General features: G+C 35.4%; 2 protein-coding genes and 1 pseudogene across 3 annotated transcripts; all 3 read left to right on the top strand.

The window, feature by feature from the left end:
• Nucleotides 1-861: 861 nt before the first annotated feature.
• LOC142545490 (remorin 4.2-like) lies at nucleotides 862-2345 on the top strand. Its single transcript, XM_075652705.1, has 2 exons — nucleotides 862-1496; nucleotides 2043-2345. Exons 1-2 carry the CDS (start codon nucleotides 873-875, stop codon nucleotides 2232-2234), a joined length of 816 nt encoding a protein of 271 aa, XP_075508820.1. The 5' UTR covers nucleotides 862-872; the 3' UTR covers nucleotides 2235-2345.
• A 3106-nt stretch (nucleotides 2346-5451) lies between these two features.
• Nucleotides 5452-9566, top strand: LOC142545488 (zinc finger CCCH domain-containing protein 30-like; annotated as a pseudogene).
• A 2020-nt stretch (nucleotides 9567-11586) lies between these two features.
• Nucleotides 11587-25336, top strand: LOC142545487 (uncharacterized). Of its 2 annotated transcripts, XM_075652704.1 has the most exons (24): nucleotides 11589-11875; nucleotides 11997-12097; nucleotides 12313-12523; nucleotides 12640-12721; nucleotides 13340-13640; nucleotides 15053-15155; nucleotides 15257-15393; nucleotides 16571-16744; nucleotides 17649-17854; nucleotides 17931-18074; nucleotides 18169-18257; nucleotides 18611-18758; nucleotides 19582-19634; nucleotides 19818-19873; nucleotides 20253-20416; nucleotides 21827-21996; nucleotides 22551-22608; nucleotides 22701-22773; nucleotides 23364-23465; nucleotides 23548-23644; nucleotides 23718-23846; nucleotides 23924-24156; nucleotides 24235-24375; nucleotides 25065-25336. In XM_075652704.1, exons 1-24 carry the CDS (start codon nucleotides 11668-11670, stop codon nucleotides 25242-25244), a joined length of 3360 nt encoding a protein of 1119 aa, XP_075508819.1. In that variant the 5' UTR covers nucleotides 11589-11667; the 3' UTR covers nucleotides 25245-25336. The 2 variants fall into 2 exon arrangements, 1 of the variants encoding a protein (XP_075508819.1); XR_012820284.1 differs by lacking the exon at nucleotides 25065-25336 and having other exon boundaries at nucleotides 11587-11875; nucleotides 23940-24156; nucleotides 24235-24376.
• The last annotated feature ends 1070 nt before the right edge of the window (nucleotides 25337-26406 follow it).

The following is a 26406-nucleotide window of genomic DNA, read 5'->3' as shown; positions in this document are numbered from 1 at the left end:
TAGTAAACTTTTGCTAAATGCAGACTATAAAGTAAATCTTCACACAAAAAGAAGATAAAGACAACAATGTCTCAATTATCTTCTTACTTGTTTATTTAGGTTGAAGTCCGATAACTTAAAATTTTCACGCAGGACAAAACACTTGGATCATTGCCCAAACCAACTCCATAATCACATCGCCGGTCCCCATTTCATTTCTTTAAACATATAAACGTGTTTATGTCATTGGCACTTTATTTTTGCAAGCCAGCTAGGTCGAGCAATTCGTACCTCATCGATATTTGCATTTAGCTAAAACAGCAAACAGTGTTGTTTTTCTCCCGGTGCAAAGGATCCATATCCAAATATATATATATATGCAAAGGTCTCACGTTGTTTCTCTCTTGTAATGACTCGAGTTCGAGTCCTCCCACCCCCTAGAATAAGATTTTTTTTAAAAAAAAAACTAAAAATAAACAACTAGGTAAGAATATCAATTTAATTTCCTAAATTTATAGTATTAATCGGGAGATTCATGTAGAAACTTACTGGATCTTGAATATTTTGACATGCCGGCCGGATTATAGCTAACTCCGAATAATGTATATGTTATATTAAATTTAAATCCTTAATATTAAATATTTTGATGTCTTCGTGAAATATTCTATAAATTTTTAATAACAAAATAATATTTTATGCATAAATTTTTTATGCGTTGGTGACTAGTATATCTTACTTAATATCAATACAGTAAGTCCTAAGATTAATTAGGTAATCCATATTTAATTTATCTTAATCACTTTTTATTATATTATGATCATATAATAAAATGGTGGTGGTGTAGTTGAAAACTATTATAAATCCCTTTGTAGATGACTTTGTCTTTGTGAATTATGATTCTAATCCTTTATCCTTTCACATATCGTCACACACACAAAATTCAGAAGCACAATTTCCAAATGTTGAATAATGAAATTAGAAGTTTTATCACCTCCAATCCAACCACAAATAGCAATCTTAGGGAAACTCCCAGCATTAGAGACATACATGCTCTAACCCCATCTCCTCGAGAACCTTGGGAAACAAATAGTCGTAGATTATCGTCGTACCTATCCACGGAATCATCATCCAACTACAGTGATGATCGCGACAATCGGAGTTTCGCTAGAATTAGCAGTGATCAATTCAGCGCTTTGGTCACTGTGGGTTCCACAGAGCCCGAGCTGAGCCCGAGTTATAGGAGCATCGGAGAGGATGGTCATACACATGAGGAAAGTACTAACCCCTTGGCTATCATGCTAACGGGTACTCGTGAACGTGACCATGGTGATATTCGTAACAACGGCGAAGCGTCCGCGCAAAGCGTGAAGAAAGAGGAGGTGGAATGTAAGATCGATGCATGGCAAAATGCTGAGATATCCAAGATTAACAATCGTTTCAAGAGGGAGATTGCGGTAATCAAAGGTGTGGAGGATGAGCAAGTTGAGGAGGCCACTTTATGGATGAAGAAAGTTGAGGTAAATTAATTGACACTTTGTTAAGAATAAATAATGTAAATTGCATGGATGATGGTTGTCTAATTTTTGTTCTCATATATTGCTGTACTGAGTGAAAAAGGGCAGAGATCCATTTGCATGGTCTCTTCATTTTTACAAGAAATATTGATTGGAACTATAAGATTATATATATAGCCCTCGAATTTCAATTTGATCTAGTAATTGGGTTTTGGTACATTTGATTTGAAATTATCGAAATAATCACTTCTTCTTTTTTCCTGATCATCCAACTGGAATACGAGCTCAAATATGATTTTGCTTATCTAATTATTTGAATTTGCTAAAAAAATAATTTTTCATCCTAAAATTTTCTCGATTTTTTTGTATATAAAACGAATACGAGCTAGCTAGTTGTCATGATCTAAAGAATGATAGTTTTTGTCTTAAAAAAAGGAAGAAGATAGATTAACGTAATTTTCCCTACTACTTAATTATCATCATGTTATAATGAAAATCGTATAATTAGCAATCACCTTACAATTAATCAGTCAAAAAAAAATTTTGTAGAGAAAGCTAGAGGAGAAGAGAGCAAAAGCCCTTGAGAAAATGCAAAATGATATGGCAAAAGCTCAGAGAAAAGCCGTGGAAACGAGGGCATCTGCCGAGGCCAAGAGAGGTATGCGGGCCGCTAAAGTTCTCGAAATCGCCAATTTGATGAGAGTAGTCGGACGACCTCCCGTCAAACGATCTTTCTTTTAGAAATAAATTAAAGGAAAAAAACTATAGTATTGTTAGATATAATTATAACACATTATTATATTGTACTGAATTGTCTCGATTCATATATAATAAAGGTTTCTGATTTTGTTTGCATTGTTAACTGGTTGGTAGATAGCCCAGACTTTGGCAATAGCTATAGCCTAAAGGAAATACTCACGCGGGCTCTAGGGCTAAAACGAAACCCATTCTTGCCTGCCACGTATGTCCCACAATAATGGAAAATTCAATAAATGAGTGATTTTTACATATCAAATTGTCGTTATATGTTTTGATTGAAGTTTTTGTTTCAAGTGGTCGATGAGTACTTAGAGTAGTTACACAATTAAGAAATTATATACACTACAGCAAATATATCACAACAAAGAATAACGTGATAGCAATCCTCGTATGTGTCATGTAATATCGAGTAACTCTTTTGTGATACGGTTTTATGGGTTTATATTTGTGAAAATGAGTCAACTCAATCCATGCTTATCATGAAAAATAATATTTTTTATTTATATTTTTTTATGAATTGAGTCGATTCAAATATTTATCTCACAAAATTATTCGGTGAGACGATGTTAAGAGAGCTTTTGTTCATATATTATACATGGTATTTTTTCCCTTGCACAAAAATTAATAATGCTTTCAAATTGCAATGATAAACTTTTCATTTTCCATCATCTTTGTCACTAGGCCATCATAATCACAAGAAGAATGTGATGGATGCTACAATCCGTTTAAGGTTGCAGGTACGGGTGTGAAACATTTTTTATAACTGTTAGAACTGAATTGCACCGTACCGGTTTTTCTTAATATTTTATAAAAATCGCGATTAAAAATATTAATCATAAACCGTACCTCATACGCAGTTCAGTTATTTTTTTTTTTGCTAAAATTACACCAAGTCACACCGCCTAAACCGCTCGCCATAATATTTGACATATAATTGTAATAATTTGTAAACAACATATTTAATCAAATAAATCTTCATCGTTATATCTCAACTTTCTTTGAAATTATTGCTCCTACAAAGAAAACTTATCTTCTTTTTAATTATTCTTCATATTAATCTTTTATTAGAGTATTTATTTCTTTTACCATGATATTCTGTTTGAAGTTCGAAAGTAAAAAAAGAATAAAACAATGTCAGTGTCATTTTTTTGTGAGTGTGGTGTTGTTAGATTATTAACTTAGTTTTGAATCTTGATTATTGTTTTATTTAGTTTTATCTTTGTATAATTTGAACCATATTTTATATTTGTAGACACTATATTGTTGTTTTTTTCAACAAATTAGAATATATGTTCAAAAATGTTTCATCAAAAAAATCGTAAGCCTACCTCAACCACCTGATATCGCTCAAAACCGTAAGGCTAATTCACGTGAAACCGCGATTATTTTTTTAAAGTACTAACCGACCACATATAACAATTCGGTTTGAATTTAAGAAAAAACCGCAAAATCGCACCGTGACGTTTAAGGGTGCAGGGACGCTGCAACTTTTATTATTTTTTTGTTTTTATTTTATTTAATGCCATTTTTTATTTTATAAAATAAGATTTGAGGTCACATATCAAACATGTTGATCAGTTAACTAATTTACTAAATAAATAATTTTCAAAAAATAGTTTTTTGTGATATTTTCTCATAAATTTTTTTCGGTAAGACACGTCGAAAAAGTTTATACTTACAGTACACAATAATGTAATATAAAAAATAATAATTTTTCTTATATTAGGTTTGATGGAAGAACCGTATTACAAAACTGATATATGATACATGTTTCATTTTTGTCATTTTCAAAATTGTCGTGAATCGTAAACCATAATTTTTTAAAAAATATTTCTACAATTTATCTTAAATTTTTTTAATCTTTTTACTTTTCTAAAAAAATTTATTTTATTTATATTTAAATATCCGTTGATTTAATTTTCGAAAAAATAAAGAAGATGCACGTGTGTTGGTTTAATAGACATATATGTACGTGCACGTAAAATTATTGTTAAAATAACAAAAATATGTGTGTGTCCGTCTTTCTTTTACTATATATTATTAATCATATTACCACGAATACTACGTATTATATATTATATAAATAGTAAACAAAATCATCAAATGAATAAACACGTATTATTTTATTAATTTTTTTCAAAACTAAACTAATCTATTTAAATATATATGATTTTTAAATAAATTAAAATTAAAAAAATAAAAAATAATATTTTTTCATGTATGACCCAAATAAGAGATATGTCTCACAAAATATGATTCGTGAGACCGTTTAACTATAAGTTTTTACCATTATAATTTGTGTGTTCTATTTCGCTTGCATCCTTCTCATTCTTAAATCTTGCTCTAAAATAGACAAATTTCACTTGAAAGTTGAGTACTTTATAAATTTCATCAAAATTTAAAATAAATATTTATCTGCTTTCATGAACAATTTTCATCCACACACAATTTGAAGTTTTTAGATATTGTGCATTAAAAAATATATATTTTATAATACATTTTAAAAGAAATAATCGCGAACTTTTGAGACTAAATCAAATCCCCAAATTGTACTAAATAAGTTACTTTTTTAAAAAACATTTGTTAAAAATATTGGCTTTTTCGATTCAGTGTATAACTCGTTTACACCCCTGATCAAGTGAAACTGAATTCCTGCGCATACATATATTTTTTTCAAAATTAAAATTTTATAATACACAGTACAATTAAAGTCACATTTATTAAAATATAAATAATTTTTATTCCAAAAAACTTTAAAATAATGCCAATATTTCTAATTATATTTTCTCGAATATTATTATTCTCAAATGATTAATTAATTAATTTATTTTATTGATAACACTTTATTAATTTATTTTTGGGACCCTAATAAAAAAAGTGAATATATAACCAAAGCATAGCTCCAACTTCCCCAAATTTCATTGGCGCAACTCTTTTTAATTTTTTCTTTGGATTTGACCCAACATTTAACCAAAATTGATTTCTGCCTGAAGTCCGCTGCTCTGATAGGCGGAACCCAAAACCACATTTCATTCCAGTTTAATCTACTTGCCCTGAAACCCGACGCGCTCAAAGCGGTCACCGGTTTACCCGGTTTCTTATGCCTCTCTTACGTTTATCTTTTTCGAGTCCTTTCACCTGCCCTACCGGTTTCCATTCCACTAGCATTTACGGTTTACATTTACTGCTACACTCACTCGTCACACAGAAAAAATAAAAAAGAAAATGGAAAGAGGAGACATAGTTTGAAATGCGTTAGACAGAGGAAGTCAACAAGAAACAAAAACATAGGAAATGGCGAATAAAAAAGCGGCAGAAGCCGGATGCCTTTTTCTTGTTATCACAGTTTTCTCATTTTTTTCCCATTCACTCCATCTCTGTAGATCTGCACAGATATAGATTGAAACTCCATCTTCATGGTGGTGGGAATGGATTTAAATATTCAAGGTTGAAGCTTTTTGCTGCTGGTGATGGCGGCTCATTTTATTTTTGCTCGTTTAATTGTTAACTGGTGAGAAATACTTACTTTTTAATCCTTTGTTTACTTGAGTTTTGCTCGAGTATATTTGTTGTCATCTGCAAGTTTTTTGTTATGGTTGTGTATAGAATTTTACGAGTCGATAGGTGTATTTTCTGATATTTGCGATTTGATTGTTCTGGGTTTGTATAAATAGGCTATATTTGGATATTTGTTTTTGATGCTTTTATGTGAAAGAACTGGACATTTTTGTTTTTGTGGCTTTTTCTGCTGAATTTTTCTTTGCTCATTATTTGTACCAGTTATAATTATTAGATTATTTCGAATAATTATTAACATTTTTTCAGCTGTTAGAAGAAACTTTTGAAGTCATTTATGTTACTACTATTTCTTTTTGGTTTTGTTACTTTGTTTCATTCATGTGTGATAACTCTCGTTAACTTTTGGTGGGAGAAACTGAAGTTAGGCATGTATTTTAATTCTCTTTTTACCTTTTTTAGTTGCGTTGATCATCATACCATCAACACATACGTCACGCTACTAATACTGGAGAAAAGTATGTCATACGTGAGAAATTTAATTTGGTATCGATATTCTTAGCAATTTTACTGAGAAATAAGAGCTATTTACCGCAGTTGGTATCGGCATTCTGATTATTCGTTATGCATCATGATAAATGTTCCTTTTCTTTTTATAGATATGCAACGAATCTTTTATGTTGCATACCATGCGTGGCTTTCCTTTTCCTAGGCCATTTTTTTGGGGATATTCCAATTTTCACCTACTGGTCCTCTTTTGTGTGTCTTGATCAATTATTGTCATTGTCTTATTGCATATTCAATTATTTTTAAGATTTCCTTTCTTACAATAATGTCAGATGTTTTTGTGTTGTTTGTTACTACCAGTCGGACTTGCATGATGAAAGGATGCCCAAATTGTAACATTATATAGAGGTTGGAAGTGATCAAGATAGCAGAGCTGTAATCATGAGTGTTAATCTTTTGACCACTAAAACTGACGATTCTTTTGCAAATTTGCTTGAGCTTGCTGCCAATAATGATGTAGAAGGATTTGAAAGGTTCATTGAGTGTGAACCATCTAGTATTGATGAGGTTGGACTGTGGTATGGACGAAGAAAAGACTCGAATCAAATGGTTCTGCATCATAGAACTCCCTTGATGGTGGCTGCTATTTATGGCAGCATTGATGTTCTGAAAGTGATAATCTCTTCACCTGAAGTCGATGTTAATCGATGCTGTGGCATTGATAAGGATACTGCTCTTCATTGTGCTGCATCTGGTGGATCTACAAATGCAGTTAACGTTGTCAAACTACTCTTGGAGGCAGGTGCAAATCCCAATCTAACAAATGCAAATGGTAAATTCCCTCTTGATACTATCGTCGTTTCTCCAAAGAGTCTGGACTACAAACTTTCCCTTCAAATGTTACTGGCTGTTGATGCTTCTTTTGATGAGGGTGATTTGAGAGTGTCAAGAGGCACTTCTTACTCGAATTCTCCACCACTGTCACAGTCTCCTGGAAGTGGATCCCCATGTTCTCCTCCAGAGATGATACCAGCTGAACTGAACTTTAATGATGTTTCAGTGTCATATGTTCCAGAGAAGAAAGAATACCCTTTTGATCCATCTTTACCTGACATCAAGAACGGCTTCTATTCTACGGATGAGTTTAGAATGTTCTCATTTAAGGTCCGACCCTGTTCTCGTGCCTACTCCCATGACTGGACAGAGTGCCCATTTGTTCACCCAGGTGAAAATGCCCGGAGGAGGGATCCGAGGAAGTTTCACTATAGCTGTGTGATGTGCCCAGATTTTCGTAAAGGGGCTTGTCGAAGAGGGGACATGTGTGATTATGCTCATGGGGTTTTTGAGTGCTGGCTTCACCCTGCGCAATACAGGACTCGGCTTTGCAAAGATGGTACAAGTTGCAACAGAAGAGTTTGTTTCTTCGCCCACACCCAAGTTGAACTTCGACCCTTGTATGCTTCTACTGGTTCTGCTGTACCATCTCCTCGCTCAATCACCTCTGCTTCTAATGCATTCGATTTTGCTGCGGCGATGAACTTTTTACCCGGCTCACCTTCTTCACATCCTGTGATGTCTCCTTCTCCATTCTCTCCGCCCTTGTCTCCATCAACCAATGACGTTACAAGTACGGGTTGGCTGCCCCAACAAAATGTTCCGGCCTTGCTTTTGCCAGGAAGCAACCTCCAGTCTAGTCGATTGCGCTCATCGTTAAATGCTAGAGATGTCCCTCTTGAAGACTTGAGCTTATTTACAGATATTGATGTCCAGCAGAGGCAGCTCTTGGACGAGTTATACATTCAAACGCAACCAAGTGCCAATACCAATTTTTTGAATCTTTCTGCTCGTCCAAACACTCTAACTCCATCGAATTTGGAGGACTTTTTTTCTGCAGAGACCTCTTCTCCTAGATATTCAGATCAAGCCTTGGGTTCAGCTGTTTTCTCTCCTACACACAAGTCTGCTATTTTTCACCAATTCCAGCAGCAGCAACAAAGCATGCTATCTCCAATTAAAACTAATTTTTCACCAAGAAATTTCGATCACTCTATACTCCAGTCCCCTTTTGGGGTTCCATCTCCGGGGAGAATGTCGCCCCGCAATGTGGATCCTGTCTCTCCAATGAATTCCCGAGTGTCGATGCTATCTCAGCTTGAGAAGCAACATCAACAGTTTAGGAGTCTCAGTTCACGAGATCTTGGCTCTGGGGCTGCAGCTGCGGTTGCCTCTTTGGAAGACTCTTGGGGATCACCTAATGGGATACCTGGATGGGCTGTCACAGCCGATGAATTGGGTAAACTAAAGCGATCATCATCATTTGAGACCCTCAACAATGGGGAGGAGCCGGATTTATCATGGGTTCATTCTCTTGTCAAAGAATCTACTCAGGATATGCAAGATAAATCTGCATCCCGAATTGTTAACTTTGCAGGTTCTGCTGAGTTCCAAGACTGAGCAAGTCGATCTGTCTGTTTTAGGTGCATGGCTTCAGCGAATGCAACTTGATCGGGTAATGGCGCATTAAACAAAAACACTTAGCAGATGTGTTTTCGCCAAGTGAGCATGATGTTTTCATCTGGTTACCAGCTTATAAATTCTGGATTTTATTGGTTGTGAGCTAGCAGAAGCGGGACAAGTTTCTTAATCTTCGAGGAAACGCAAGTTTTTGCTGTTTTGATTCATTTCTCGAGATTGATATTTCCGTGCTTGGGGAACACTGGGATGGTTGGAAGATGCCATGTCCCCTTCTATGACGAATATATATATTTTTCTGGTGCTCTAAGGTTCTTACTCGTCATTTCAGCAACAAACATACTTGGTTCTACATAACTATTCGAGTCTCTTTCTAGCATCACTTAAGATTACCATTAGGTGGTTGCCAATCTTGTCTAATGGATGCATAATATACTCAATAGGAAATGGATAGTATAACTCGAGAACATGCCTGATGAGACTCCGATGTATGCATGAAGATAACTGTTATTCCATTTGTCAGCCTCCTGATATCTCAAATTTTCATTCTTTAATACTTTGATTCTTGATCGGTGATGGCCAAGTAATGTTCTGTTTTTATTCTGGCTCTACAAGATTTTTCTTGATTATTTATCTTTTGCTATTTTATTAGGTGCAAGTATGTAATAACTAATTGATCCCGTCGTGTAATTTTCTAATGCAAGAACTGTTTTCATCTTTATCCTGCTTCCAACTTTCAGAAATTGGAGAAATTGACATCTTTTTCCGTTGAATTGTGATTAATCATCTTTGATAGAAGTGTTAATAATATGTGTTTTTTTTTTAAATAAAAAAATTGATATCATTTCGATCTTGCTTGCTGCTATTACCTGCGTCCGATGTGCATGCGTCCAACGTATATGTATAGATGGAATGGAATGTAGGTTTGTAATTAGGGATTATGCTGGTTGCCTCCATGGGCGGATTCCCTTAACCCCGGTGTGGGTCTGCCCACACTGACGGCTACAATATTCAGATTAAAAATTTTCTTCACAAAATAATATATATCAATTTACATTATAAATATCGTTTTTTCTGGGCTAAAATCTTAATTTCTCGTAGTTATATATATATATATATATATATATATTTTCAGTAGTCTTCCTAAGTTAAATACAAAAATGTCAACTTTTTTGGGTTATGTTTTTTTTCCTACTCGATCTGACTAGACTAAAAATGAGTTTATCTAAAATGTCAATGTAACAGATTCAAAAATTTAAGAACCCGCTCATGCTACAATACAGGTGAGCATACATGTGGCTCCACTTTTGAATTGGCATAGAAAAAACATAGAAATATTTTCTTTAATAAAATAGCGTCTCTCTATATTCTCCACTCGAGGAGATGGATATGAAAATCTAAGGATTTAGATTATTTACAATAAAACAATCGATATAATCTTATTAAATTCATATATTATTTATTTACATTGTACACATTTGACATTTGTAATACAAAGTAGAATGAATTTCAAATGACACTATTATTAAATGAACTCGAAATCTACCTTTAGTAACATTAAATATTATATAAGGACGTAAAATATAGATTTAAAGTATATGACCTTACTTATTTAAACAATCAAAATACATTTGAAATCCATCTATCTATGCGCGAATTTATTCTTTTGAAATAAAATGTAGGGTAGTATATCGTGCCGTACCCAAAAAAAACATATAATATATTGTGCCAAAAAATAGGGTATTAAAAAAAATTATACCTATACGTTCTGATTATACTGAAATATTACGATATATCGAGATTTTGGTACGATATCAGTATATATTATTTTATACTGAAAATTATCTTATATTATTTTAAAAAAATTAAACTTATTATTTAAAAATATAATATTTTTAAATTTATATTTATTATTTCCAAATTTCGGTGTATAAAAAAAATATTTGAATTTGATACCGTTATTATACCGAAAATTTTTGTATCAATATCGTATCGTACCTAAAAGTTCAGGATACCAAATTTTTTGATCAATTCAGTAATTTCGATATTGTATTCTCGGTATACCGAAAAATTTGATTGAATTACGAATATTTACGAACTCTCCGTCCATCTCATAGTCCTCGTCCGCCATGGCGTTAAGGTATTACCCCTCTTTTCCAACTGCCAATTGATCGCGCGAATGCCAATTGAGGGGTTGATTTCATCCTACATGTAGGGGCACTACCTCCATGATAGAATCAAGAGCCCAAATTTAGCCATACATAGATGAGGTTCACTAATTTTTTTAAAATCACATATGTGTGTGAATCTTGTCCATCTAACCCATGTAAGAACAATGACTCCATATGTAGCATCGAAGCTACCCAGTTGAGGGGGAAACAAGAACAATTGACTTTAGTAGTAGTAGAATGGGCCTAATTAATCTCATTGAAGCCCACTAAAATTACAACTTTGTTTGTAAAGCCCACTAGCGCAACATCCATCTATCGGTACCATATTTAAAGAGCGTACTAAAATTACCATTCTCTAAACTACAATTAGTCTGAATTATGGGATCCACAGATCTTGTATTTATATAAACTCATTTGAAATCAATGAATTTCGAATGAATTTTCATTGTTGAATAACCTTATCAAAGGAAAATAAAAATTACTCTCTTATATATTTACAATATATTTTTATCAAAATTTAACAAATACTGGATTTTAGAAAAAAGTCGATGAAATACAATAACTAAAAATATATATTAAAAGTATATTATATTATTTAATTATAATAAAAAATCTTAAATAATTTGGGAAAAGGAATCTTGAAAAACATAAATAGCAGCAGGGAAATAGAAGGTTTTGTACTTTTGTTCCTCTTTCCTTTTTTATTTTCCAAACGTTATACAAACGAATTTCGATTCTTGGATACAGAGATGATGGAAGAAGAAGAAGAGCAATTAATTGGGCGGGTTTCTTTTTTATCTTTGCCACCGCCGGCAATTGCTGAGTCTGTCCCGGGCCTTATGGTATCCGCGACCGTTGGCCGCATCATGACTTCCCTCCTCAACGCCAAGCCCAAGAAACTGCAGAACGCCATTTCTTGTCTCCGTTCACAGCCCGAAATTATCGCCTCTATCGATGGTATGCACATTTTTTTTGGTAATTGTTCTTGTGGGTGTATGCTGTTTTATTTACACCATTTTGGCTTTTTTCTAGTTTTTACACTCTGATTCTACCTTGTTATTTGTTCTTTTTTCCCCAGTTTCTTTGGAACATTCTCTATGGTTTCTTCACAAATACGTAGTTGAAGCAGAGGAAAAAGACGGGCACATGGACCAAGTTCTTGTTCCCATGATTGAACATGTACACACTTCGTTTCTGTTTTTTTCCTCATTTTTAAGCAATATTTTTTTAACTTTCTAACTCTTTACAATCTGCAATGCATACACTATTCATGTTAAAAATTTGTGGAAGGATCTTGTTCTTGTCGAGTTCTGTCCATCTCATTTTCTTGGACGTGAAGTTAGTTGGTTGTGACGATTTGTATTGATCTGTCGATGTTTATTGTGTTAACTCAGGAACTGAAAATCAAAGGATCGAAACATAGAAACCAGAACATGATACTTCTGAATTGGTTGTTTCTAGAGGAGGGATTGTTCCAAGTCGTCGTCAGAAATTTAGCCGGAATAATTTCTAGAAAGGATGATAGTTATGTTGCTCTTGGCTGGTGTTTACTTGGACGCAGAATTATTGAGTATGAGAATGCAGAGAACAACTTGGAAACCAGTGGTATTTGATCATACATATACATGCATGGCCTTTGTTCTCCTGATATGTCTAAATGTAGCGTGAAGTTTACTGGTGAATTATTCAGGAGTTGTTAACTGAACTTTTGGTTCGTGTAGGAATGAGGGAAAAGTGTTATGGCATTTTGAAGATATTCTGTTCATGTATGAACCAGCTTTTATCTATAATGTGCAAGGGAAGGTATGTGTGCTTTTACTTACTGATATGCAATTGATTTTGTCTGTCCTCATCGGCGTTTAATGGCTTGATGGGTTTCGGCTTGTGTAATACACCAGTACTTCCAAATGAACGGTGGGATACTGGAATTCCATTTTATTTTACGCTAAATAGCTTCCACTTTAATCAACGTAGAAGCAATATTTCCAGGAACATATTTAATCTAAAATCCTATTTTACCTTTTCCCCTCCTAAACACTTATCACAGCATGCGATTATTCAATCCTATGGTATGACTGTTGGTAGGTTTTTACTAACGCGAATTCAAGATGGAGGGTCTGTTTGTTTGTCATGCTATGACCTTATAATTCTTTCTGTGGATTCCGATGGAGAAGTTGATAATTTCTTGGTGTCTGTCTGGAAGACGTTTGTTTTTTATGTCTCCTGTAATCAAAGGAGACATCAGATAGATGCTACTGGGTTTAATTAGTCACTGTGGTTATTGTTAGATATTTTTAATATGAAATTTGGTGTAGTCATAGTACCTGGATGCCAACTTGGGAGACCATCGGTATTTGTGCATTAGCTGTATTAGATCTTGTTTGTACTTCTGACCTTATCTTTTGTTGCTGGAAAATGTAGACGTATGCAGGACGGATTTGAGTTGCCAACTCGTCTTGCAGTAGCTGCTGCTGATTTCATTTTATCACTTACAGTAGCATTGACCAGAAAGGAGCTGGCTTCCAAAAATGTACATAGCAAGCAGAAATCGTCAGTTGTTTATTCTAAAAATCTGTCTCCCGCTTTGCTGCCATCTTTTTCGGGTGACAGCGAAATAAGAAAATGGAGCAAAGCATCTGAATTGCCCGGCGACTCAGAACCGAAATTAATGCTTTGGAATAATCTTGATGCCCTTATAACCCTAGTGAAGAAACTTACAGCTGTATGCCCTTAGCTTTTCCTTTCTCATTTCCTTTATGCATATTTCTTCATATTTACCGCTATATACTCACAGATGTGTTCTTCAATATTTTTCGTTTTTCCCCAATTTTCTGCATGTCTGGGTTATATCTTTTCTGTCCCCCTCCCTTATAATAATACTCGACCTGGTTTTGGATCTTCTGAAAATAAAATAATTATTCCATGGACAGGCCTCAAGCAAACTGCAAATATGAGGTGGGACTTCTCTTACTATTGATCTTATTCAATACAAAATCTGAAAGCAATAATTAATGCATCGATGTTGCGAGCTCCATGTTATCCTTTGAGCTTTTTGAGAATTTTAGGAAAGTCGGTTGTGACTTGGAAGCACCAAATTGGGTCCAAACAGTTTCGAGGTTCTATTAATCGTGCCAGAGGAAATGTTAATCGTATCATTATCTTTTTCAATTCATAAATTGCATCCTTTCGAAAATGCTTAGATATATTATCCTTTCAAGTCCACTGCTGCAAATAGAAAGCATGCTTAGATTAGTATCACCTTGTGTTTGCTCTTTGATTGCCATTTAAGGATCTTATCTTGATGGAAGCTGTAAGTTAATTTACCAGACGGACGTTGTTTTATAAGTTGGATAGAATCTGGTTCGTCGTTGTTTTACCTGCTTTCTTGTATTTCACATATATGGTTAACCTCATTTTTATGCATTGCAAACTAATGTACACATTGAGAGCTTTTGAGATAATGACGATTCTTGAGGTTTCTTTAGTTGGGTTGAATAATGAAGATAGGTTGGTGTTAGTGATGGTGACTCGGACAGTCAACAGGCCTTGCTAGGGAAAAACTGCGCTGCACGAATGAGTTTAAGATTTCCCAGACTACTAGTTTTTAGGATTATTGGCTATTCCATATAAATGTGATCATGCAGTGATTTTTTAGTTTCTCTTCCCTTATGGCCGCTCGAGCATTAGATGAAAAGCCAAAACTTGATAGGAGTTTATTTTTCTTACCTTCTCCGTAACCTCTTTCTCGGCACTGATAGATATGATACAGTTTCCACTATTTGCTCGAATCAGATAACATTTTATTTGGCGCTGTAGTGGGAAATTTTGTCGATTCCCCTATTTGGATTAGCCTTAAAATTGTTTTCAAAATTGGGACTTCAGAATCTTTTTTCTTTTATTCCGTAGAAGTTTACTAAATATAAATTAAAAGATTAATGCATTGTGGGAAGTAATATTTGATATTCATGTAAGTAGGTACTGTATCTCAATCACACAAATGCTACTAAGGAAATATAAAAAATCAGTGGGTGAATCCTAACAGGGATGTGTTAACTTCCCAGCTTTTGGTGCTTATTGGGCTTTCTGACTGTGAGTTGACTTTTTCAGCTTATTGAAAAGGTGGTTTAATTGCAGTGGAGCAGGAAAAGCCGTTCTTTGCATGCAAATGGATTGCAGAGAGTACTGAAGTGGCTTCAGGGAATTCAAGAACAATATGATTGCCGTCAAAATGAGGCAGGTGTTGTTGATGTTGAATCTTTGAAGCTTTCAATATTGTTAATTATTTTAATAGTCCCCAACCTTTAGTTTCTGTGCTCTTATTTGTGTTGTCGATAGCAGAGTCAAAAACGCTGAAGGCTGGGTCATTGCTCCTGTCTTCTTGCTGGAAACATTATGGCATCCTGTTGCACTTGGAAGATTGCAAATTCTCTCGGCAATGGAAAGAACTATTTGACCAATATTTGTCTGGTATCCAGGTAACATTTCTTGATGTAGTCATGTTGTTTACATTGTTGATGGTGGAGGAACAAGGTGAAAAGTTGTTTCTCTTTTCATTTGCATAGGAATTACTTGTGCAGGTTAAGCAAAGTCATCTTGTTTTGCTGCATAGAGCACTCAGTTTGCATAAATTTGGCATTCTCCTTTTCTTTTTCTCTATCTCTGTGTCTAGGCTTGGGGGATGTTGTCTGATGAGTTTACTGGTTATATTTGGAACATTTATGATGCTTTAAACTTTCGTAAGGCTTCAAACAAAATACATTCGTGATGTATCCTCTAATATTCAGTTTCTTTTACTTTGAAATATTTTTGTGTTAAGCGGTTGATTAGTTTCTTTGTTGTTGTTTCTGTTTGCATGTGAGAATGATTCAGTTACATAATTTCCAAAAATAAAAGCATAGACATTGTGAATGTAATTTGAAGTGCATTGCATAATTAAAATCAAACTTTTACAAGAGAAAATTCTGTTTTCTGCTGTTGATGACTATTTTTAGCCTTCAAGTTACAGTAGTGGGAACTGGTAATTTGTTGACTTTATCTTACAATGTGGGCAAATAGTATGGTTAATATAATCTGCAGAATCTTGTGATTCAAGGTTTTCTATAGAGATATAATATCCTTCACTCTGTTGACATTGGTATGTTGTGACCTTTCATGGACTTCTGTTGATGAGTGGAACTTTAAGTCTCAAGTTGTCAGGTTTTGGGGTTGCACGAACTGTCAAGTCAAAATGGGTAAGGTTCGTCGGGTTGCCTCGTCCCGCCCTACCAAATAGGCGGGTTGGGTTGACGATTTCCTGACCCGCCTAAATGGTGGGCAGGGCAATAGTGGGTTTAGGCATGTTGCAGGCTAGCCCACCCCGGCCCGCCTAATATAACTTAAAATTGCTAAGCCCGCCCCGTCTAACCAAATAGGTGGGTTGGGATGGCAATTTCCCAACCCGCCTAAATGGCGGGCGGCCCGTCCCGTCAAATGGTGGGTTGTGGCGGGTTGCGGGCGGCCGTTTCGACGGCTCACCACAGCTTCTTCTTCGAAGTCCAGTTTAGAAATTGAGTGAACATGCAAATATTAATTTGTTTAATACTATGGCGTGAGTCTTCTGTAACTGCTGATTCTTCATTTCATTCTTCAGATTCTCATGTCCTGCGCATGCAGTTTTATGCAGGTGACCAAGTTGAAGAACCTAGTGTGAGTGGAGAAAGCAGAACGGAGACAATGAATTTCTTCCTAAACTGCCTTTTGCTTATGCTGGGTCGACTAGATAATCAGCAATTTGGAAATGCTCTAGAAGAATTTGGATCTCGTATTACTCAAGCTCTCATGTCCCAGGTAGCACCATGCATTTCTCAGATTAAGTTGGGGTGAAGTGTATTGTTTGATTAATGGAAATGTGGTATTCTTATGATCGGTTTCTTGTCCATATACACATAAATCTTTACAACCTTAAATATCTTACTGCATGTTTGTTTTGATTATGTTGAATGTGGAGTCTGCGGTCTGCCCTTTCCTGATTTCATCTTACCTTGTTTTTTTTTCTATTCATGTTTAGCAATTGACAATCCATGATCAACTTCTTTATTGTGAGGAGTTTAGGTTGAAGATGTGATAAACACTACTTGATTAGTAAAGCAGGAAAAAGACTGTAAGGGGAATTAGAAAAGTCGGAATCAGCTGTATGATCCAGTAAGTTTTCCAGTCAAAGGGATGCACATCCACAGTAAAATTTCTTAAAAACACTGAAATCTGTCTTTGCAGGAAGACTTGATAGTTTACGTAGCTTATCGAATCCAGTATGAGTATGTTTTTTATTCAGGATATAACATTTACTAAATTAAAACCCGCATTTGATCTCCAACCCTAGAAGATTCTGGAACTTTATAAATATCAAATTGTGAAAATATTTCTAATGAAAACAATCAATTGTCCAAGTTAATACAGATCAAGTTGATTCTGGGTTTTGTATTCTTCTAAAGAATTCCTGCGGTCTACCCCTCGTAAGTGTTTAACTAAGTTGGTTTTCACATTTAAGTGCATGAATTGATCCATCGACATTCTTAAGTGGCATAGTGTTTTTGGATAAAACCAACCAGTTAATTGCTCATTGGATTTTTTATATCATTGTTGGTCTTGCAGGCTGATGTCGTCTAGCATCCTAGTGATATAGATTAGGATGGACTTTTTTAATATTTAAAAATGCGTTGCCTTTTAAGTGTCTACTTTGAATGTATTACAGCTGCGGTGTGCTGATGAAGAAGTAATTGATGGAGTGATTAGCATATTTAAGGCACTCATCTTCAATACAAACCATATTTTGTACAAAAGCAGTCTTGATGAGACTAGACAAATGGATGCTTTTCTGCCTTTGCTATTGAATTTTTTGGATGAGCAAGATGCGGCTGCAAAAGCCATCGTTAAGCTTGTTGCAGAATATTGCTCAAGGTATTTGCACATAGAGGCCTTTTTTTGGGGTTTGCATGTATTTTTATTTTGTGACTGGAATCAATGAATTTGACAGATGCTCAAATAGCAACTGCCTTCAAGAAGTTCTGAAGCGGATTGATTCTAAAAATGTTGCACAGAGGAGGAATGCTTTTGATGTTGTAACAGATATCATTAACATGTCTTCTGGTCCAGATAGCACACTTTCAAGAACAGCGTGGTACGTCAGCTAATTTTCTGGTCCTCAAACATTTTTCATAATTCCTCAACCTTTTTTGTTTACATTAACTTTTTATAATATATTTAACTTGCAGGCAAGATGTTGCAAACCGCTTGGTAAAATGTCTTGAAGATGAAGATTTGGTTATACAAAATCAGGCAGCTAATTTGATTCCGAAGATCGGTTAGTTTAAGTATTTATGTTTCTTCCTTCACTTAGTGAAGCCACTGTACGAATCAGGTTGACTTTTAACCTGTGCCTTCGCATCTTAATTCAGCAACAATCTACCTTTTTTATTTAGCGCACATCAAAATTTTTTAACTTTATACACTGTCACGAATTTGAAATTTTCTGCTGGGTTGATGAACTGAAGAGTAAATGGGACTATATGTCATCTGTTTCTTTACTTACTCACAGTCATCCAATTGTTGGAGATAACTTATTTTCCCATTCCTTCTACCAGATCTCGCCTTTCTTATGTACTAATTGATTCACTTTCTTTTAACTGAGAACATCTCTAATAAAATATTTTACAGATCCGCCATTGGTTTTGCCTGCACTAGTTGGCTTGAGTTATTCAACAAATGATAAAATACAATTATTTGCAAGTACCACTCTCATAGCCTTGCTGATCAATCATAAACAAGAACCTGAGATTTTGTGCATGCTGATCGATTGTCTCAGGTAGCTGACCATGCACTTATTTTTATTTTGCCTTTGTAATCTTTGTAAAATTTACTAATATTTGTCAAGGTTATAAAATTCGCTAGGCGTTAGTCGGGCGCCAGCCCAGCGCCTAGCGCCTAGGCCGCCTAGGCGGGGACTAGGCGCGCCGCTAATCGGATTCTACGATATCAAAGATTCAAAACAATATAAATCATATACTAGAACATAGCTACGATATCAAAAATTCTACGATATCAAATATTCAAAACAATATAAATCATACTGCCTCTGGAACGAGGACTGCTTCTGCCTTCTGGAACGAGGCTTGCTTCTGGAACGAGGCTGCCTTCTGGAACGAGGAGTGTTTCTGGATCGAGGCTGCCTTCTGGAATGAAGAGTGCTTTGGGAAATAACGATAAGAAAGAAACGCAGCAGCCCAGACAGAAAACCATCATACCTAGTGGGCCAATTTTTTTTTTAAATGGGCTTCTTTACCGGATCATTGAATTTTGAAGCCCAAATTTTTTTTTTTAAAAAAAACAAGCCCACCTAGGCGCCCAGCCTCCGCCTAGGCGCGCCCAGGCCCGCCTAGCGCCTGGGCTGGCCGCCTAGCACCTTATCGGTGCGGCCGGCCTCCGCCTAGCGCCTAGACGGCGCCTAGGCGGGCGCCTAGGGCGCATTTTAGAACACTGATATTTGTAAACGTAGTAACTCAAGTCCTTTTTAGAAGATTGAAGTGTTGAAAGTGAAAAAGGAAGACTTCACTCAACAGAAGTTTGGTTCATCTATATTTTTATGCATTTGCATTTGTACCTAAAAACCTCAACATTATCTGTTGCAGCAATCTTCGTGATGGCTCAGATCTTTCAGGGTCTCCCTCTAGAAGCAAAGAAGGTACGTATTACACTAGGATTCATGGTTTTTGCTTAGTCGAATTGGACTTCGTTCTTGCATGAATGGCTGCTTCCTCCTCCTCCCCTTACCTTAAAGATAAGTCAATTAAGATGAAGTCAACGTTCTTATTACATCTGAGAATAACATGCATAACTTAATCTCCTTTCAACCTTTTCATCACAGGATCAGCTTTAGATACTGGTGGCCTGCTAAAGTTGCTCCCTGAGTGGGCAAAAAATGTGAGTATTATCAACTATGATAATCTTCATTTTGGCCGAACTAAATAAAAGCCTCCATATCACCTTTGTTTTCATGATAAGGAAAAGGCATTCTACCACTATGCCTTATGTTACCTATTTAGGAGAGACATCTTTTTGTTAAGTAGCGTTTGGTCAGGCTCAATTTGTAGTTTCTTTATTGAGGATGTAATCTAAATCAGATTAGGAGCCTCGTCATAAGGAAACTTGGTCTATCCAAATTGCCTTGATTGGCTGTTATTCACAGGGAAAAAGAATAAGATTCTTTGACGTAATTTGGCTTTTTTATGAACATATTAATGATGTTTTATGGTTAACTTTTGATCTGATATTAACTACGGCAGTTTGATGAAATCTTCAGGTTGAAGATTGGAACGCAATCGCAGGTGCCTTGACAGTCAAGATGTTAGCTGAACCATCAAATTCGGTTATTGTCAGATTCCTTAGTCATATAAGTGAATACATGGCTGCAGCAGTGGATGTAATTTTTTACCGGCTTTTATCGTATGCAAGGGAACAAAAGGAGTAAGTAAATATTCACTCTGATCCGACCATTTCAATGATCTCGCCCTCATTTCTGACGTGGGTGCAAAGGGAGTAGTGTTTCCCTTTTCCTGGTGTATGAAAGTCTCCCGACACCATTTCTTGAGAAAAACAGTTCACTTAAATATTTATATGCATGCACGTGAATGTGATGGCTAAAGCGCCCTATCGATGATTCCACAGTTGCTTGCTCATGAATCTGTAATCATGGAACTTTAGAACTTGAGCTGACATTGCTATGTCCTACATACACCATGCCTCTATCTGCTCCCAAATAGTTTGCAGAATGGTTACTTCTAAATTTCTAGTTCTCTAGGGCATAGAACTGTGGATGATAGTTTGCTAGGAGCTAGCTAATTATGAGAGTGTAAGCATCTGTTTGCCTTTTTCTGTAGAAAATTCTGATCGATTCTCTACATCTATTTTCTAGTTTATCTATCACATGGTGTTGTAGCTTTGCGACTTGCCCTAGTGTTCAAATTTTCCAGAAAGGACTTTCCTGAATTAGAGTCACTTCGCAATGATGTTAAAATAAAGTTCGGAAATTCTGAATCTGTTTTGATTTATTCTTTATATACAAAAGGGTGTTGTCGTGGGAGGGTGTATAACCCATGAAACTCTTTGTTGCTGTCTCTCTTGTTTTTATGTTTTGAGTGATTTCACTGTTGTGCTGTTGCTTGAAAAAATAAGCTGGTGATCACTCATTCTGTCATCAACCTTGGCAGTTTTGTATTTTTGAATAGCTCGCACACTTGTAAGCATATGGCATACGGTTGCTTACATGCATTAATTGCTGTTAGGAAACAAGGGCTGCATTACACTCTTCGATCATCTCCTTTCAGTGTGTGTTGCTTTCATAAGCATGACAAGAAGGCATGAATATTTGGTAGTCGTCTGTTATATCTTAAGATGCAGACGGGGTCATAAAATCTCTAGTTTCTGAATATTTATGGCTCATGACCTTTGTGTGAAAATTATAATTTATCATGATATTCCTACTCATTTTTGCCTAATAAATTGGGAAAAAATTTATGAAAAGTAAATCTTTAGTGTTCCCTCCAGTGAATGCTCCTAAATTCAACTTGGTGAGAGCACCAAGTTGGGGAGATGAATATTTGTTTTAACATGTCATTTCAACCTCAAATTTGTTGTTGATAAAGTAAATGAGCGACCAAAATAAAGAACCACGTTCGCCTAACTTCTTGTCGCATACAAATTTGATGCTTCTCTTTGGCATCCATCATTTTTTCTTTTTGTAGCTTAAGTCGCTGTTTTCCTTTGACATGGCATAATCTAGTTTGTTTAGGGATATATGTGATGATGGTATAGTATTTAATTAATTTCCATAGTCTTGTATTTTTTCCTGTATCTTATATTTTTGTCTGTAAACAGAATTGATGAAGAAATGAAAAATGGAAACAGTGATGCTATGAGTTTTGAGCATCGTCTTTTCTGTCATCTTTGCCCGTTGCTTGTAATCAGACTGCTTCCTCTGAAAGTTTTTGATAACCTCAATTCTCCTATACTATATGGCAATTTTCTAAAAACATGTGATCTACATGGTATGTTTCTTTTTTAATTATTTGTCATTTATTGTTCATGTTTCTCCTTGAACACTTAATGTTGGTGTATAATATGCAAAAGTTAACGGAATATGAATGCATAAACATTGAGAGAATGTCTTAGTGAAGCTTGTAAAGGATACTCTATGAGTTTTGCATTCCGTGTCTTTCACTATGTCCTAATTATCTTATCTTTTTTCATAAAAAGTGGGTGGACAAATTGATCCATGGCCTTTTAGGGTATTGAGATTCACCATCTAGGTTGAATTTTCAGGTCCGATAGTTTCTAGTGAGGGTCCTTTTCGGTTTCTAAATGTAAAAAGGGATATCAAAATGATTGTTTGGACCATCATTGGTCGGATTTTGTATTTTAAAAATTTCATAATCCAGGAACTACATAAAATTTGATTACTTGTTCTTACATCTAAATGAAAGTGTTCAAAACTTGTATCATCTGTAGCAAAAGAACAATAACTCGGACCTTTTGATCTGTTGAAATTCATTGATCCAATTTTTTCTCCTCTCGGGTGTCCTACTTATTCTCTTGCCTTCAGAGAACAAGCTCTTAAGCATTGAGGGCGCAGAGTGCATTGCTGCCTTGCTGATAAACAGGTTTACCATACAAATGAAGCACTTTCAGTTTCAAGTTTTACTGTTTTAGAAAGAAAAAAGAAAAATAATATTCTATTCTGACGACTCTTTAGGGCATTGAGTAAGTCTGAATTTGAAGATGTTCGAAAACTTGCTGCTGAGCTTTGTGGGCGGCTTCATCCCAAGGTAGGAACTATTTGGTTTGAAACTGATTCTGCAGTCATTACCTGGTACACTTTCATTTTTTGTTTTCATTTTGGTTATTTGGAGGATTGGGACTTCCTTTCATGCTAATGTGTTGGAGATTTTCTTCCGACGTTGACTCGAACTTTTGGCTGACTGAACAAGATATTTAGATGTCTTTCTAAGTAACGATTGTGAAGTTCTGATGATATTTTGAGATAATCAACTCGAACTCTTGCAAGTAATAGAAGCATTTGTCAATTGTGTCCGAACAATATTTTGAGATAATATCTTATGTTGGTAGAACTTTGGCGGGTATTTATCTACTGGTAGAGTCATCAGAATTTCTGTTTGGAAAGCGTTTTCATACCTAACAACCCTTCTTGAGAGCTACGGCAGGAGAACGGATAATTTCTTTGAATTTTTTTAAAAATACATCAAAACTTTATAATAGAGCCGGAGAAGGATGTTGCTAGTAGATGTGCGCTGGAAGACTTTTATTTTGTGTTATGTCAGGTGTTTTTATTTGGTTCGTGACTTCTTTTGTCAAGTTTTGTCAATCAATTAGGTTTCCCTGGTTTTTTATTTCACAGGTTCTGATTCCTGTCTTGTCCTCAAAGTTGGAATACGCTGCATATGCAATGGATGTGTTGAGTATCAAAGTTTGCTTGTTTTCCTTCTGTACAGCTCTTACGGTAAACTTCTCGTAAACATTTATACACATTTTTACTATTTGTGTATGCTTGTTTTCAATTGGCCACATGTTTTCTGGATTAGGTGAGAGGTTTTAAAGCAGGTGAACATCCTAATTTATTTAGAATGAGGAAATCAATACAAAATATTCTATGTTGGCCATCAGCAGACAAGGATGAAAGTAAGTAATAACTTCACTATGCTACTGTCTCTCCCCCTAGTTTTGATGTCTAATGACCTCAATATGGCTTCAGTTTCGAAAGCACAACATGGGTGCATAGATAGCTTGGCATTGATGCTGTGCTCTGAACTACAAGATTCACAATCCTCAGAGATTTCAACCATGGAGAATTCATCTTTTGCGGCAAGTAGAAAGCATTCTGGTTGGTATAGCTTTAAATTTGTGTACATATTATAATGACAACCGGTGCACAATGGGCCTTTATTTCACAAATTGCAGGCGATTCTTCTCATAGAGGGTCTGTCCTTTTGTACGTGATCAATCAATTGACCGACGACAAGAAGTTTCCTTTCGAATCTGATGGAGGTGACTGGAAATCTGACAGTACAACCCACCTCTCATTTCGCCTATGTATGGCTAATGTCCTTATAAGTGCCTGCCAGAAGACATCAGCAACTGAAAAGAAGCTATATGTCAAAAAAATTCTCCCATGTGTTCTTCGTGCTGTAGGGGTATGCAAATTTCTTATACTTCGAAGGATCTGATATAGCTTATTATTTAGGGACTGCAATTGTAATTGTTTTCTTCAGGAAATGGTGGAGCCAGATATTAGGGCTGCATGTGTCCAGGTTCTCTTCTCAGTGGCATATCATATGAAGTCTTTAATTCTTCCGTATTCTTCTGGTCTCCTCGATGTTGCTCTCAAATCTCTTCGAGAAGGATCACAGAAGGTATCTTATTTTTTGCTCACTCTAGTTTGGACAACGTTTTCTGGTTATTTTTTTCATGTGTTAAATTTATGTGTAGCACTTGGAATGTTTCTGAACTCCATCTTGTTAATAACAGCCTTGTGCTTTTACTGCCTGACTCTCACCGCTAATTTCTATTCGTAAGGTTTTGTACATTCACTGACTTTCCAGAACTCTCTGTCTACACCGTGGTCCTGTGTCAGAATGAGGCATCGGTGGACAACTTTTCTGTTTTTCACTTTTTTATGTGCTGTAGTTCCTGTTCCATCTGTTAATATAAGCGGATAATTCATTTTAAACGGAGTAAAAATTTCTCTGACTGCTTATGAAAGCTTAAAGACGTGAAATGCTTGTGTGGGTGTCATTTGCTTGCCAGTTATGATTTGTCACAGCCTTTATCATTAAAAAATTATCTGGCATGCAAATGCCTTTACCTTGTCGTAGTGCTTATACTTTGCACTTGCAGAAAATTGCTTGTTTTAGTTTCTGCAACCTAATTAACTCTCATACTGAGCGAGAACCCATCCAGTACACGGAAAATCCATGCCATTGATCTATAAATTTGGATTCTTCATGATTTACTTACCTATGTCTTATGGTTTATGCACGTTGTTATATGATTCAGGGATTCGTTTCTTAGTGCTTAATTCATAGTCTTTCATTGTTAACAGGAGAAAATGGCCGGCGTTAAGTTGCTCGTGTGCTTGATGGCAAGTGAAGAAGAGGTAGTTGAACGTGTATCCGTAGGTCTCTTGGAAGCACGATCGTTGCTCCAAAACCTGTCCTTGACAGATCCTTCCCTGGATGTAAGGAAAATGTGCCAGCAACTTCTTGCATGTTTAGCTTCTTAAGTTTGTGTTCAGAACAAGTAGCTCCCATTTTTCGCGTGTCCCGGCAAAATTTTCCACGAATGGGGAAACTGAGTAAATGAGTATATAGTCAATCGAGTTTGATTTTAATCCTTTTTGAGACAGTGAAATTCGTGTGCAAGCTGTAAAACTAGACATCTTAGTTTGAGAGAGAGAGGTTGTCCTTGGATGGAAGTATTTGAATTTGGAAAAAACTCGATTCTGTAAGAACTTGAAAATCCATTACGCTGATACAAGTTAAAGATGGAAATGGATGTGTACCTAACTAAACAAGTGAGAATGAGAGAATCCAATCATATCACTCTTTGCGTCTTACATCTCCATATTTCAAAGTTAAAGGGCCACCCATGTTACATTTACATACCCATTTGCCTACCATAAATGGCTCATCTACTACGTTTAGGCAAATAAATGTAACTGTTTTATCGGCAATAAACAACCATTCCTCGTTATTAAGATTAGGTGCATGATTATGCAACTTGTAAAAAATCAATAAAAAACAATTTTGGCACCTATTTATTTGTATAAAACAGATCATCTTTCCCCCTGTTTTTTCTTGGCAAAAAATTGTGTGAGACGGTATCAGGGATCGTATTTTGTGAAATGGATCTTTTATTTTGGGTCATCAACGAAAAAATATTATTTTTTTATGCTAAAAGTATTATTTTTATTGTGAATATCGGTAGTATTGACCCGTATCACAGATCAATATTCGTGAGATCGTCTCACAAAAGACCTACTCATTTTCCTTTGTTTCATTTTTTTGTTTTTGTATCTCACTAACCTTTGTTACCCTTCTTCACTTCGAATTCTCCAAAGCATGCCTGATTTGTGTAGGTGTATCTGTTTCTCGGATTACTCTATGTTACATTTAGCTTATTTTTCTTATATGATATAGTTTGTTTAAATATATGTCAATTTCTATAAAAATATGAAAAACTCACGTGATCTAATGATATTATAATAAAAGAAGAATATTCTCGATATATATACTATTGACACATGTTTTTCTCTGCCTTAACTACTATTAGAGTATGTCTCTTGTGAGACGGTCTCACGAATCTTTGTATGTGAAACGGGTCAACTCTACCGATATTCACAATAAAAAGTAATACTCTTAGTATAAAAAGTAATACTTTTTCAT

The sequence above is a fragment of the Primulina tabacum genome, chromosome 5 (genome assembly GCF_025594145.1).
Source record: "Primulina tabacum isolate GXHZ01 chromosome 5, ASM2559414v2, whole genome shotgun sequence".
NCBI classification, from domain to species: Eukaryota; Viridiplantae; Streptophyta; class Magnoliopsida; order Lamiales; family Gesneriaceae; genus Primulina; species Primulina tabacum.
The sequence above is the reverse complement of the archived record's forward strand: the minus strand, read 5'-3'. Positions and strand labels throughout refer to the sequence as shown.